Source organism: Mauremys mutica, chromosome 15 (assembly GCF_020497125.1).
Source record: "Mauremys mutica isolate MM-2020 ecotype Southern chromosome 15, ASM2049712v1, whole genome shotgun sequence".
NCBI classification, from domain to species: domain Eukaryota; kingdom Metazoa; phylum Chordata; order Testudines; family Geoemydidae; genus Mauremys; species Mauremys mutica.
In genome coordinates this window covers 28926176-28941860 of record NC_059086.1, presented here as the reverse complement: position 1 = coordinate 28941860, position 15685 = coordinate 28926176, and the positions used below count along the sequence as shown (strand labels likewise).

At 43.8% G+C, this 15685-nt stretch overlaps 1 protein-coding gene across 1 annotated transcript in view; it reads right to left on the bottom strand.

Annotated features, from left to right (window-relative positions):
• Nucleotides 1–469: 469 nt before the first annotated feature.
• Nucleotides 470–15685, bottom strand: part of LOC123350613 (golgin subfamily A member 6-like protein 22) — a 52424-nt gene continuing 37208 nt past the window's right edge. Inside the window, exons 14-22 of the mRNA XM_044989266.1 lie at nucleotides 13789–13809; nucleotides 13186–13206; nucleotides 12735–12758; nucleotides 12072–12092; nucleotides 10118–10138; nucleotides 9643–9666; nucleotides 8975–8995; nucleotides 3966–3986; nucleotides 470–519 (exon numbers count right to left, since the gene is read on the bottom strand). Of these exons, the coding sequence (XP_044845201.1) occupies nucleotides 470–519; nucleotides 3966–3986; nucleotides 8975–8995; nucleotides 9643–9666; nucleotides 10118–10138; nucleotides 12072–12092; nucleotides 12735–12758; nucleotides 13186–13206; nucleotides 13789–13809 (224 nt within the window). The remainder of the gene's footprint in view (nucleotides 520–3965; nucleotides 3987–8974; nucleotides 8996–9642; nucleotides 9667–10117; nucleotides 10139–12071; nucleotides 12093–12734; nucleotides 12759–13185; nucleotides 13207–13788; nucleotides 13810–15685) is intronic.

Sequence of the window (15685 nt, the reverse complement as noted above, 5' to 3'; positions counted from 1 at the left end):
AGCACTTTCTTTGCAGGGGGATTGTCAAAGAGCCTTCACTGGGTGTTCTGCACAGAATGTGTGTTCCAAGTTTCGGGGAAGCTCTTTGGCCAGGACATTTCTCCCTCCACCTCTGAGGCACAGGGTGGAGTGTCTGCATGGTGCCAGCTACTACAAGGTCAGTCACAGCACTAGCAACTCAAACCTGCCACACTCCCCATCCAGAGCTTTTTCATTTAATGGATATGATCAGTTCCTGTCGTGCATGGATGTTTTTTCTCACATGCCTGACTGCCCTTGAACCTCTACCCTTCTGACTTTCTTTGCAAAGTGCTAGTGAGGTCTCAGCTCGATGACATACAACGATTCCAGAGAAAGCTACACAGACCCTCCACTTCTCACGATCATTGGATATGCAATGATAACATGTCTTCTGCAGTTGAAATTGTTGGAATCAATAGAGAGCAGAAAATGTTTGGTCAGTGGACTGTCAACAGTGAGGAAAGTAGGCAAACTCACCCATTTTCTCCTTGGCTTCCTCTGCAAAAGAACAATGGAGAGGAGAAGAAAACAGTTCAGTGTATGTCCACTGACTTATGAATTGAAGAGGGTGAAGGAGTTCCTTTCTTTGTTGATTAGCATAAATATTGGCCATGGGTAGTGAACTAGCTGTTCAATCCGTGGGCTAGCCCCATTCCTATCCCACCACATAGTAGATATAATATTCTCTATTCTTGCTTTAATCAATTAAAAAAAAGCTTTATGGCCACACCTAATTAGCAAAAGGTGAATATGAGACACTACGCTCCTCTGCTAATATGGGTTCGGCTACGAATGAACGATGTAACACCATTTACATCAAGAGTTGTATTCCTTTTACTGTTTTAGGCAGAGTCCTTTCAATGTGAATATTGCCTTTCATACTATGTCTCTGCAAGACTGTTATGGTTCTTGGAAAATACAAATCAGCACAGGGTAAGTCTATTTAAATTTCAACAATGTATGAAGAGGACTGCTGAGAATCAGCAAGTGCTGATCGATGTTATTGACAAAAATAGACAAGTAATTTGCTCTATCAAAAACGAAAAAGCAGGGTGATGTCTAATAACTCAATCATTTTTCTTTTCATTCTACAAGATTCATAAATAGCAGTAGAGCACAGAGAAGAAAAAGGACACAGACTTACTTATTCTCTTGTCTCCTAAGTCTCCTAACAAGGAAAATATATATGTAGATACATATAGATACATATTTATTTAAAGATAACAATAACAGTTTTTATAATAATATGGCCAAGAACAAACGTAACTAAGAGTTCATAGACTCATGGAAGATTAACAACTCAGCCCCGCAACTCTCCCCATCAGAGCATTTTCATTGAATGGATATGATCAGTTCCTGAAGTGCCTGGATGTTTTTTCTCACATGCATAACTGTCCTTGAAACTTTATCCGTCCGACTTTCTTTGCAAAGTGCTAGTGAGGTCTCCGCACGATGACATACCACAATTACAGAGTAAACTACAAAGACCCTCCACTTCCCGGATGCATGGGACATGCCATGATAGCGTCCCTTCTGTAGGTGAAGTTGTTGGAACCTATTGAGGGCGGACAGCCTATGATCAGTGGACTGTAAGAATTCAAGCAAGTAGGAAAACTCACCCATTTGCTTCTCGAGACTCTCTGCAAAAGAAAAATCAAGAGGAGAAGAAAACAAAGGTAACTAATAGTTCCTAAAATTATAGAAGGTTTGATCTGGAAGAGACCTCCGGAGGTCATCTAGTCCAAGCCCCTGCTCAAAACAGGACCAGCACCAACTAATTTATCCCAGCCAGGGCTTTCTCACGCCGGCCTTAAATACCTCTAGGGATGGAGATTCCACAACCTCCCCAGGTAACCCATTCCAGTGCTTCACCACCTTCCTAGTGAAAAATATCAAGAACTCTGTTCATTGGAGAATAGCTGTGAGGGACCAAGGGACACAATGAACATCATACTGTCTAAGGCCTCTAGAACATGGGCCAGAGAACTTCCCCCAAAAAATTCATGTTTGCATGACAGTAGATCCTTTATAAAGAACATACAACCTTGATTTCAAACCTTTCCAGTGATGGAGGATCCACCAGATCCCATGGTAAATTGTTACAGTCTTTAATCATCCTCACTTTTAAAATTGTATTCTCATTTTCTAGTCTGACTTTCTAATTCCAATTTCCAGCCATTGGATTTTACTAGACCCTTCTCTGCTAGACCAAAGAGCCCATTATTAAATATTTCTTCTCTATGTTCATACATTTAGAGTGCAATCAAGTCACCCCTTCTCTTTTTTAAACTAAGTAGATTGAGCTCGTTGAGTCTATCACTATAACACATGTTATCTAATTCTTTAACCATTTGGGTGCTCTTCTCTGAACCCTCTCACGTATGATAACTTTTTTCTTTAGTGGGGGACACCAGAACTGCACACACTATTCCAGCAACAGAGCCAAATACTGAGCTAATATAACCCCTATAGTCCTTATTAAAGTCAACCCTATGCCCTCTGGCCTGGGCCCAGCGAACACTTCCTTACTGAAGGGCTTGTGTCAGCTCTAGTGATAGGGAAACAGCTTGCTGAGACAGAAATTGCACAAGCGTCTGGCCCCACCAATAAGCTCCTCCCCCTCAACCCCAGCACCTCCTGCCTGCCACTGATCAGCTCTTCTGCAGAGGGCAGGAGGTGCTGGGGGGGAGGAGCCAGGGAAGGAAGAGGCGGAATGACGGTGGGGTGTTTTTGGGACAGTGAGTGGACCAGGGCAGGAAGAGGCGGCGTGGGAGCAGGAAGAGGTGGGGTAGGGCTGGGGTCTTGGGGAAAAGGGTATATATAGTGGGGACGGGACCTGGGGCAGAGCCGTGGTCAAGCACCATCGAGGAAATGAAAAAGTTGGTGCCTGTGCCTACACTGGCCCCACGTGACTGGGTAACTCATAGAATCATAGAATCATAGAATCTCAGGTTTGGAAGGGACCTCAGGAGGTCATCTAGTCCAACCCCCTGCTCAAAGCAGGACCAAACCCAACTAAATCATCCCAGCCAGGGCTTTGTCAAGCCTGACCTTAAAAACCTCTAAGGAAGGAGATTCCACTACCTCCCTAGGTAACCCATTCCAGTTCTTCACCACCCTACTAGTGAAAAAGTTTTTCCTAATATCCAACCTAAACCTCCCCCTTCAACTCAATTGAACCTTAACAGTGTTTCCTACATTTTGAAGTGAAATATCAGAACACTCCGTTTTAACATATAAGAAATATTAATTAATGGCTCTAGGGAAATCCTTTTGTGTCTTACCTGTTCTTTTTTTCATCCAAAAAGTTTTTTCCCCCTCTGAAATAGACACATTCCCATGGAAAGTTCCTTCCTATGCCTTGCTCTCATAGTGAATATACAGGACTAGAAGACAGAATATCTAGGTTCTATTTCCTGCTCTAGAAAACATTCCTGTGTGACGATCAGCACTTCCTTTGCTGGGGGACTCTCAAAGAGCCTATACTGGGTGCCCTGAACAGGATGTGGGTTCCAAGTTTGGGGAAAGCTCTTTGGAAAGACAAATCTCCCTCCATCGCTAAGGAATGGGGTGGAGTGTCCACATGGCCTCAGTTATTACAAGGTCAGGCACAGCACTAGCAACTCGGTCCTGCCACACTCCCCAGCCAGAGCTTTTCATTCAATGGATATGTTCAGTTCCTCTAGGGTGCCGATGTTTTTTTCTCAAATATCCAACTGCCCTTGAACCCCTACCCTTCTGACTTTCTTTGCAAAGTGCTGGTGAGGTTTCAGCTTGATGACATACCACAATTACAGAGTGATCTACACAAACCCTCCGCTTCCCAGTTGCATGGGACATGCAATGAGAGCGTCCCTTCTGCAGTTCAAGTTGTTGGAACCTAGACAGGGCAGACAAACTCTGCTCAGTGGACTGTAAGAATTGAGGAAAGTAGGCAAACTCACCCAGTTGCTTCTGGAGTTGCTCTGCAAAAGAAAAATGGGGAGGAGAAGAAAACAGTTCAGGGTATGTCCATTGACTTAGCATAAATCTTGGCTATGTGTAGTGAGCTAGCTCTTCAATCCGTGGGCTAGCCCCATTCCTATCTCGTTATGTAGTAGATAAGAAGATTATATTCTTACTTTAATCAATTTAAGACAAAGCTTCATGGCCAGAACGAATTAGCAAAAGGTGAATATAACATATTAGCTCCTCTGCAAATATGGCTTCTGCTATGAAAGGACCAGTAACCCTCTCCAGTTTGACAACTTCTGTCTTCAGTGGGGGACACCAGAACTGCACACACTATTCCAGCAACAGAGCCAAATACAGAGCTAATCTAACCTCTATAGTCCTCATTAAGATCAAAACCGTGCCCTCTGACCCGGGACCCAGTGAACACTTTCCTTCTGAAGGGCTTGGGTCATCTCCAGTGAAAGGGATAGAGTTTGCTGAGACAGAAATTGCACCAGCGGCTGGCACCACCAATCAGCTCCTCCCCCTCCACCCCAGCGCCTCCAGCCTTCCACTGAGCAGCTCTTCTTCAGAGGACAGGTGGTACTCAGGGGGAGGAGCATGGACAGGAAGAAGCAGAAAGAGAGTGGGGTGTTCCTGAAAGAGGGGGTGGAACGGGGCAGGAAGAGGTGGAGTTGGAGAGGGAGGACACGGGGAGGGAGTCTTAGGGGGAGGGGTAGCCGTGTTAGTCTGGTTCTGTAGAAGCAGCAAAGAATCCTGTGGCACCTTATAGACTAACAGAAGTTTTGCAGCATGAGCTTTCGTGGGTGAATACCCACTTCTTCGGATGCAAGCAGGGGGAGGGGTATAGTAGGCACGGGGGCTGGGGCAGAGAGGTGGTCAAGGGGGGGGTATAGTAGGCACGGGGGCTGGGGCAGAGAGGTGGTCAAGCACCATCGAGGAAATGAAAAAGTTGGCATCTGTGCCTACACTGCCCCCACATGATTGGGGAACTGAAATGAACCTGAACAATGTCTCCTTCATTTTGAAGTGAAAAATCAAAACGTTCCATTTTAGTATGTAGGAAACAGAATCTTTACAGTCTATGGAAACCCTTGTGTGTCTTTCTTGCTCTTTTTTTTCATCCAAAAAGTTGTCCCCCCGATCCTCCCTCCCCGAAACGGAAACATTCCCATAGAAACTTTCTGCCAACAAGTTGCTCTCATAGTGAATACACGGGACCGGAAGACAGACTATCTAGGTTCTAGTTCCTGCTCTAGCCAACATTCAGTGTGACAATCAGCACTTTCTTTGCAGGGGGATTGTCAAAGAGCCTTCACTGGGTGTTCTGCACAGAATGTGTGTTCCAAGTTTCGGGGAAGCTCTTTGGCCAGGACATTTCTCCCTCCACCTCTGAGGCACAGGGTGGAGTGTCTGCATGGTGCCAGCTACTACAAGGTCAGTCACAGCACTAGCAACTCAAACCTGCCACACTCCCCATCCAGAGCTTTTTCATTTAATGGATATGATCAGTTCCTGTTGTGCATGGATGTTTTTTCTCACATGCCTGACTGCCCTTGAACCTCTACCCTTCTGACTTTCTTTGCAAAGTGCTAGTGAGGTCTCAGCTCGATGACATACAACGATTCCAGAGAAAGCTGCACAGACCCTCCACTTCTCACGATCATTGGATATGCAATGATAACATCTCTTCTGCAGTTGAAATTGTTGGAATCAATAGAGAGCAGAAAATGTTTGGTCAGTGGACTGTCAAGAGTGAGGAAATTAGGCAAACTCACCCATTTTCTCCTTGGCTTCCTCTGCAAAAGAACAATGGAGAGGAGAAGAAAACAGTTCAGTGTATGTCCACTGACTTATGAATTGAAGAGGGTGAAGGAGTTCCTTTCTTTGTTGATTAGCATAAATATTGGCCATGGGTAGTGAACTAGCTGTTCAATCCGTGGGCTAGACCCATTCCTATCCCACCACATAGTAGATATAATATTTTCTATTCTTGCTTTAATCAATTTAAAAAAAGCTTTATGGCCACACCTAATTAGCAAAAGGTGAATATGAGACACTACGCTCTTCTGCTAATATGGGTTCGGCTACGAATGTATGATGTAACACCATTTACATCAAGAGTTGTATTCCTTTTACTGTTTTAGGCAGAGTCCTTTCAATGTGTATATTGCCTTTCATACTATGTCTCTGCAAGAGTGTTATGGTTCTTGGAAAATACAAATCAGCACAGGGTAAGTCTATTTAAATTTCAACAATGTATGAAGAGGACTGCTGAGAATCAGCAAGTGCTGATCGATGTTATTGACAAAAATAGACAAGTAATTTGCTCTATCAAAAACGAAAAAGCAGGGTGATGTCTAATAACTCAATCATTTTTCTTTTCATTCTACAAGATTCATAAATAGCAGTAGAGCACAGAGAAGAAAAAGGACACAGACTTACTTATTCTCTTGTCTCCTAAGTCTCCTAAAAAGGAAAATATATATGTAGATACATATAGATACATATTTATTTAAAGATAACAATAACAGTTTTTATAATAATATGGCCAAGAACAAACGTAACTAAGAGTTCATAGACTCATGGAAGATTAGCAACTCAGCCCCGCAACTCTCCCCATCAGAGCATTTTCATTGAATGGATATGATCAGTTCCTGAAGTGCCTGGATGTTTTTTCTCACATGCATAACTGTCCTTGAAACTTTATCCGTCCGACTTTCTTTGCAAAGTGCTAGTGAGGTCTCCGCTCGATGACATACCACAATTACAGAGTAAACTACAAAGACCCTCCACTTCCCGGATGCATGGGACATGCCATGATAGCGTCCCTTCTGTAGGTGAAGTTGTTGGAACCTATTGAGGGAGGTACAACCTATGGTCAGTGGACTGTAAGAATTCAAGCAAGTAGGAAAACTCACCCATTTGCTTCTCGAGACTCTCTGCAAAAGAAAAATCAAGAGGAGAAGAAAACAAAGGTAACTAATAGTTCCTAAAATTATAGAAGGTTTGATCTGGAAGAGACCTCCGGAGGTCATCTAGTCCAAGCCCCTGCTCAAAACAGGACCAGCACCAACTAATTTATCCCAGCCAGGGCTTTCTCACGCCCGGCCTTAAATACCTCTAGGGATGGAGATTCCACAACCTCCCCAGGTAACCCATTCCAGTGCTTCACCACCTTCCTAGTGAAAAATATCAAGAACTCTGTTCATTGGAGAATAGCTGTGAGGGACCAAGTGACACAATGAACATCATACTGTCTAAGGCCTCTAGAACATGGGCCAGAGAACTTCCCCCAAAAAATTCATGTTTGCATGACAGTAGATCCTTTATAAAGAACATACAACCTTGATTTCAAACCTTTCCAGTGATGGAGGATCCACCAGATCCCATAGTAAATTGTTACAGTATTTAATCATCCTCACTTTTAAAATTGTATTCTCATTTTCTAGTCTGACTTCCTAATTCCAATTTCCAGCCATTGGATTTTACTAGACCCTTCTCTGCTAGACCAAAGAGCCCATTATCAAATATTTCTTCTCTATGTTCATACATTTAGAGTGCAATCAAGTCACCCCTTCTCTTTTCTAAACTAAGTAGATTGAGCTCATTGAGTCTATCACTATAACACATGTTATCTAATTCTTTAACCATTTGGGTGCTCTTCTCTGAACCCTCTCCCGTATGACAACTTTTTTCTTCAGTGGGGGACACCAGAACTGCACACACTATTCCAGCAACAGAGCCAAATACAGAGCTAATATAACCCCTATAGTCCTAATTAAAGTCAAGCCCATGCCCTCTGGCCTGGGCCCAGCGAACACTTCCCTACTGAAGGGCTTTGTCAGCTCTAGTGATAGGGAAACAGCTTGCTGAGACAGAAAATGCACAATCGTCTGGCCCCACCAATAAGCTCCTCCACTTCCACCCCAGCGCCTCCTGCCTGCCACTGATCAGCTCTTCTGCAGAGGGCAGGAGGTGCTGGCGGGGGAGGAGCCAGGGAAGGAAGAGGCGGAATGACGGCGGGGTGTTTTTGGGACAGTGAGTGGACCAGGGCAGGAAGAGGCGGCGTGGGAGCAGGAATAGCTGGGGTAGGGCTGGGGTCTTGGGGAAAAGGGTATATATAGTGGGGACGGGACCTGGGGCAGAGCCGTGGTCAAGCACCATCGAGGAAATGAAAAAGATGGCGCCTGTGCCTACACTGCCCCCACGTGACTGGGTAACTCAATCGAACCTTAACAGTGTCTCCTTCATTCTGAAGTGAAATATCAGAACGCTCCATTTTAACATGTAAGAAATAGTAACTTTTGGCTCTAGGGAAACCCTTTTGTGTCTTTTCTGTTCTTTTTTTCATCCAAAAGGTTCCCCCCCCGCTCTGAAATACACACATTCCCATGGAAAGTTCCTGCCTACGCCTTGCTCTCATAGTGAATATACAGCACTATAAGACAGAATATCTAGGTTCTATTTCCTATTCTAGAAAACATTCAGTGTGACGATGAGCACTTTCTTTGCAGGGGGATTGTCAAAGAGCCTTCACTGGGTGTTCTGCAAAGAATGTGTGTTCCAAGTTTCGGGGAAGCTCTTTGGCCAGGACATTTCTCCCTCCACCTCTGAGGCACAAGGTGGAGTGTCTGCATGGTGCCAGCTACTACAAGGTCAGTCACAGCACTAGCAACTCAAACCTGCCACACTCCCCATCCAGAGCTTTTTCATTTAATGGATATGATCAGTTCCTGTCGTGCATGGATGTTTTTACTCACATGCCTGACTGCCCTTGAACCTCTACCCTTCTGACTTTCTTTGCAAAGTGCTAGTGAGGTCTCAGCTCGATGACATACAACGGTTCCAGAGAAAGCTACACAGACCCTCCACTTCTCACGATCATTGGATATGCAATGATAACATGTCTTCTGCAGTTGAAATTGTTGGAATCAATAGAGAGCAGAAAATGTTTGGTCAGTGGACTGTCAACAGTGAGGAAAGTAGGCAAACTCACCCATTTTCTCCTTGGCTTCCTCTGCAAAAGAACAATGGAGAGGAGAAGAAAACAGTTCAGTGTATGTCCACTGACTTATGAATTGAAGAGGGTGAAGGAGATCCTTTCTTTGTTGATTAGCATAAATATTGGGCATGGGTAGTGAACTAGCTGTTCAATCCGTGGGCTAGCCCCATTCCTATCCCACCACATAGTAGATATAATATTCTCTATTCTTGTTTTAATCAATTAAAAAAAAATCTTCATGGCCACACCTACTTAGCAAAAGGTGAATATGAGACACTACGCTCCTCTGCTAATATGGGTTCGGCTACGAATGTACGATGTAACACCATTTACATCAAGAGTTGTATTCCTTTTACTGTTTTAGGCAGAGTCCTTTCAATGTGTATATTGCCTTTCATACTATGTCTCTGCAAGAGTGTTATGGTTCTTGGAAAATACAAATCAGCACAGGGTAAGTCTATTTAAATTTCAACAATGTATGAAGAGGACTGCTGAGAATCAGCAAGTGCTGGTTGATGTTATTGACAAAAATAGACAAGTAATTTGCTCTATCAAAAACGAAAAAGCAGGGTGATGTCTAATAACTCAATCATTTTTCTTTTCATTCTACAAGATTCATAAATAGCAGTAGAGCACAGAGAAGAAAAAGGACACAGACTTACTTATTCTCTTGTCTCCTAAGTCTCCTAAAAAGGAAAATATATATGTAGATACATATAGATACATATTTATTTAAAGATAACAATAACAGTTTTTATAATAATATGGCCAAGAACAAACATAACTAAGAGTTCATAGACTCATGGAAGATTAGCAACTCAGCCCCGCAACTCTCCCCATCAGAGCATTTTCATTGAATGGATATGATCAGTTCCTGAAGTGCCTGGATGTTTTTTCTCACATGCATAACTGTCCTTGAAACTTTATCCGTCCGACTTTCTTTGCAAAGTGCTAGTGAGGTCTCCGCTCGATGACATACCACAATTACAGAGTAAACTACAAAGACCCTCCACTTCCCGGATGCATGGGACATGCCATGATAGCGTCCCTTCTGTAGATGAAGTTGTTGGAACCTATTGAGGGCAGACAACCTATGGTCAGTGGACTGTAAGAATTCAAGCAAGTAGGAAAACTCACCCATTTGCTTCTCGAGACTCTCTGCAAAAGAAAAATCAAGAGGAGAAGAAAACAAAGGTAACTAATAGTTCCTAAAATTATAGAAGGTTTGATCTGGAAGAGACCTCCGGAGGTCATCTAGTCCAAGCCCCTGCTCAAAACAGGACCAGCACCAACTAATTTATCCCAGCCAGGGCTTTCTCACGCCCGGCCTTAAATACCTCTAGGGATGGAGATTCCACAACCTCCCCAGGTAACCCATTCCAGTGCTTCACCACCTTCCTAGTGAAAAATATCAAGAACTCTGTTCATTGGAGAATAGCTGTGAGGGACCAAGGGACACAATGAACATCATACTGTCTAAGGCCTCTAGAACATGGGCCAGAGAACTTCCCGCAAAAAATTCATGTTTGCATGACAGTAGATCCTTTATAAAGAACATACAACCTTGATTTCAAACCTTTCCAGTGATGGAGGATCCACCAGATCCCATGGTAAATTGTTACAGTATTTAATCATCCTCACTTTTAAAATTGTATTCTCATTTTCTAGTCTGACTTCCTAATTCCAATTTCCAGCCATTGGATTTTACTAGACCCTTCTCTGCTAGACCAAAGAGCCCATTATCAAATATTTCTTCTCTATGTTCAATAGAGAGCAGAAAATATTTGGTCAGTGGACTGTCAACAGTGAGGAAAGTGCACACACTATTCCAGCAACAGAGCCAAATGCAGAGCTAATATAACCCCTATAGTCCTAATTAAAGTCAGTCCCATGGCCTCTGGCCTGGGCCCAGCGAAAACTTCCCTACTGAAGGGCTTGTTTCAGCTCTAGTGAAACAGCTTGCTGAGACAGAAATTACACCAGTGGCTGGCACCACCAATCAGCTCCAACCCCACTAGCTCAGTAGCTCCAGCCCTCCACTGAGCAGCTCTTCTTCAGAGGGCAGGTAGTACTCACGGGGAGGAACATGGACAGGAAGAAGCAGAAAGAGTGTGGGGTGTTCTTGGAAGAGGGGGTGGAACGGGGCAGGAAGAGGTGGAGTTGGAGAGGGAGGACACGGGGAGGGAGTCTTGGGGAGAGGGGTATAGTAGGCAGGGGGCCTGGGGCAGAGAGGTGGCCAAGCACCATCGAGGAAATGAAAAAGTTGGCACCTGTGCATACACTGCCTCCACAGCATTGGGGAATTGAAACGAACCTTAATAATGTCTCCTTCATTTTGAGGTGAAAAATCAAACGTTCCATTGTAGTAAGTAGGAAATAGAAACTTTACATTCTATGGAAACCCTTTTGTATCTTTCTTCCTCTTTTTTTCATCCCAAAATTTGTTGTGTCTCCCCCCCCCCAACACCCAAAATAAGCACATTCCCATAGAAAGTTTCTGCCAACACGTTGCTCTCATAGTGAATACACGGGACCGGAAGACAGAATATCTAGGTTCTATTTCCTGCTCAAGCTAACATTCAGTGGGACGATGAGCACTTCCTTTGCAGGGCGATTGTCAAAGACCCTATACTGGGTGTTCTGCACAGAATGTGTGCTCCAAGTTTCGGGGAAGCTCTTTGGCCAGGACATTTCTCCCTCCACCCCTGAGGCACAGGGTGGAGTGTCTGCATGGTCTCAGCTACTACAAGGTCAGGCACAGCACTAGCAACTCAATCCTGCCACACTCTCCATCCAGAGCTTTTTCATTTAATGGATATGATCAGTTCCTGTCATGCAGGGATGTTTTTTCTCACATGCCTGACTGCCCTTGAACCTCTACCCTTCTGACTTTCTTTGCAAAGTGCTAGTGAGGTCTCAGCTCGATGACATACAATGATTCCAGAGAAAGCTACACAGACCCTCCACTTCTCAGGATCATTGCATATGCAAGGATAACATCTCTTCTGCAGTTGAAATTGTTGGAATCAATAGAGAGAACACAAAGTTTGGTCAGTGGACTGTCAAGAGTGAGGAAATTAGGCAAACTCACCCATTTTCTCCTTGGCTTCCTCTGCAAAAGAACAATGGAGAGGAGAAGAAAACAGTTCAGTGTATGTTCACTGACTTATGAATTAAAGAGGGTGAATCAGATCCTTTCTTTGTTGATTAGCATAAATATTGGCCATGGGTAGTGAACTAGCTATTCAATCCGTGAGCTCGCCCCATTCCTATCCCACTACGTAGTAGATATAATCTTCTCTATTCTTGCTTTATTCAATTAAAAAAAAAGCTTCATGGCCACACCTAACTGGCAAAAGCTGAATATGAGACAGTATGCTCCTCTGCTAATAGGGGTTCGGCTACGAATGTACAATGTAACACCATTTACATCACGAGGTGCATTCCATTTACTGTTTTACGCAGAGTCCTTTCAATGTGTACATTGCCTTACATACTATGTCTCTGCAAGAGTGTTATGGTTCTTGGAAAATACAAACCAGGAAAGTGTAAGTCTTATTAAATTTCAACAATGTATGAAGAGGACTGCTGAGAATCAGCAAGTGCTCATAGATGTTGTGGACAAAATTAGTAATCTGCTCTATCAAAAACAGAAAAGCGGGGTGAGGTCTAATAACTCAATCATTTTTCTTTTCATTCTACAAGATTCCGACAGAGCAGTAGCTCACACAAAAGAAAAAGGACACAGACTTACTTATTCTCTTGTCTCCCAAGTCTCCTAAAAAGGGGCGAAAAATATATAGATATAGATATATCACCTTTTGTAATAATAAGGCCAAGAACAAAGGTAACTAAGAGTTCATTGAATCATGGAAGATTAGCAACTCAGTCCCGCCACTCTCCCCATCCAGAGCTTTTTCATTCAGTGGATATGATCAGTTCCTGTAGTGCATGGATGTTTTTTCTCACATGCCTAACTGTCCTTGAAACTCTATCCGTCCGACTTTCTTTGCAAAGTGCTAGTGAGGTCTCCGCTCGATGACATACCACAATTACAGAGTAAACTACAAAGACCCTCCACTTCCCGGATGCATGGGACATGCCATGAGAGCGTCCCTTCTGTAGGTGAAGTTGTTGGAACCTATACAGGGCGGACAACCTGTGGTCAGTGGACTGTAAGAATTCAAGCAAGTAGGAAAACTCACCCATTTGCTTCTGGAGTCCCTCTGCAAAAGAAAAATGGGGAGGAGAAGAAAACAGTTCAGTGTATGTCCATAGACTTATGAATTGAAGAGGGTGAATGAGATCCTTTCTTTCTTGATTAGCATACACTGTGGCCATGGGTAGTGAACTAGCTCTTCAATCCGTGGGCTAGTCCCATTCTTATCCCGCTAGGTAGTAGATAGGAGACAGTATATTCTTGCTTTAATCAATTTCAGAAGAAGCTTCATGTCCACAACTAATTTGCAAAAGTTGCATATGAGACACTACGCTCCTCTGCTAATATGGGTTTGGCTATGAAAGGAGCATAACACCATTTACATCATGAGCTCCATTCCATTTGCTGTTTCAATGTTTCAGTCCTTTCAATGTGTACATTGCCTTTCATACTGTGTCTCTGCAAGAGTGTTATGGTTTTTGGAGAATACAAATCAGGAGGGGTGACTCTATTTAAATTTCAACAATATACGAGCAGCACTGCGGAGATCCAACAAAGGCTCATAGATGTTATAGACAAAATTAACCTAGTAATCTGCTCTATCAAAAGGAGCAGTAGAGCCCATGGAAGAAAAAGGACACAGACTTACTTATTTTATTTTCCAATTCTCCTAAAAAAAAAGAAAAGCAATATATTTAAACATAACAATAGCAACTTTTGTAATAATATGGGCAAGAACAAAGGTCACTAATAGTTCCTAAAATTATAGAAGGTTTGATCTGGAAGAGACCTCCGGAGGTCATCTAGTCCAAACCCCTGCTCAAAACAGGATCAGGACAAACTAAATTATCCCAGCCAGGGCTTTCTCAAGCCGGGCCTTAAATATCTCTGAGGATGGAGATTCCACAACCTCCCCAGGTAACCCATTCCAGTGCTTCATCACCTTCCTAGTGAAAAATATCAAGAGCTCTGTTCATTGGAGAATAGCTGTGAGGGAGCAAGTGACACAATGAACATCATATTGTCTAAGGCCTCTAGAACATGGGCCAGAGAACTTCCCCCAAACAATTCATGTTTGCATGACAGGAGATCCTTTACAAAGAACATACAACCTTGATTTCAAACCTTTCCAGTGATGGAGGATCCACCAGATCCCATGGTAAGTTGTTACCGTGTTTAATCATCCTCACTCTTAAAAATATATTCCCACTTTCTAGTCTGACTTTCTAATTCCAATTTCCAGCCATTGGATTTTACTAGACCCTTCTCTGCTAGACCAAAGAGCCCATTATCAAATATTTCTTCTCTATGTTCATACATTTAGAGTGCAATCAAGTCACCCCTTCTCTTTTTTAAACTAAATAGATTGAGCTCGTTGAGTCTATCACTATAACACATGTTATCTAATTCTTTAACCATTCGGGTGATCTCCTCTGAACCCTCTCCCGTATGACAACTTCTTTCTTCAGTGGGGGACACCAGAACTGCACACACTATTCCAGCAACAGAGCCAAATACAGAGCTAATATAATCCCTATAGTCCTAATTAAAGTCAAGCCCATGCTCTCTGGCCTGGGCCCAGCGAACACTTCCCTACTGAAGGGCTTGTGTCAGCTCTAGTGATAGGGAAACAGCTTGCTGAGACAGAAAATGCACAAGCGTCTGGCCCCACCAATAAGCTCCTCCACTTCCACCCCAGCGCCTCCTGCCTGCCACTGATCAGCTCTTCTGCAGAGGGCAGGAGGTGCTGGGGGGGGAGGAGCCAGGGAAGGAAGAGGCGGAATGACGGCGGGGTGTTTTTGGGACAGTGAGTGGACCAGGGCAGAAAGAGGCGGAGTGGGAGCAGGAAGAGGTGGGGTAGGGCTGGGGTCTTGGGGAAAAGGGTATATATAGTGGGGACGGGACCTGGGGCAGAGCCGTGGTCAAGCACCATCGAGGAAATGAAAAAGATGGCGCCTGTCCCTACACTGCCCCCACGTGACTGGGTAACTCAATCGAACCTTAACAGTGTCTCATTCATTCTGAAGTGAAATATCAGAACGCTCCATTTTAACATGTAAGAAATAGTAACTTTTGGCTCTAGGGAAACCCTTTTGTGTCTTTTCTGTTCTTTTTTTCATCCAAAAGGTTCCCCCCCCCCCCGCTCTGAAATACACACATTCCCATGGAAAGTTCCTGCCTACGCCTTGCTCTCATAGTGAATATACAGGACTAGAAGACAGAGTATCTAGGTTCTATCTCCTGCTCTAGAAAACATTCCTGTGTGACGATCAGCACTTCCTTTGCAGGGGGACTCTCAAAGAGCCTACCCTGGGTGTCCTGAACAGGATGCGGGTTCCAAGTTTGGGGAAAGCTCTTTGGAAAGACAATTCTCCCTCCATCGCTAAGGCACGGGGTGGAGTGTCCACATGGCCTCAGTTATTACAAGGTCAGGCACAGCACTATCAGGGTATGTCCATTGACTTAGCATAAATATTGGCTATGTGTAGTGAGCTAGCTCTTCAATCCGAGGGCTAGCCCCATTCCTATCTCGTTATGTAGTAGAT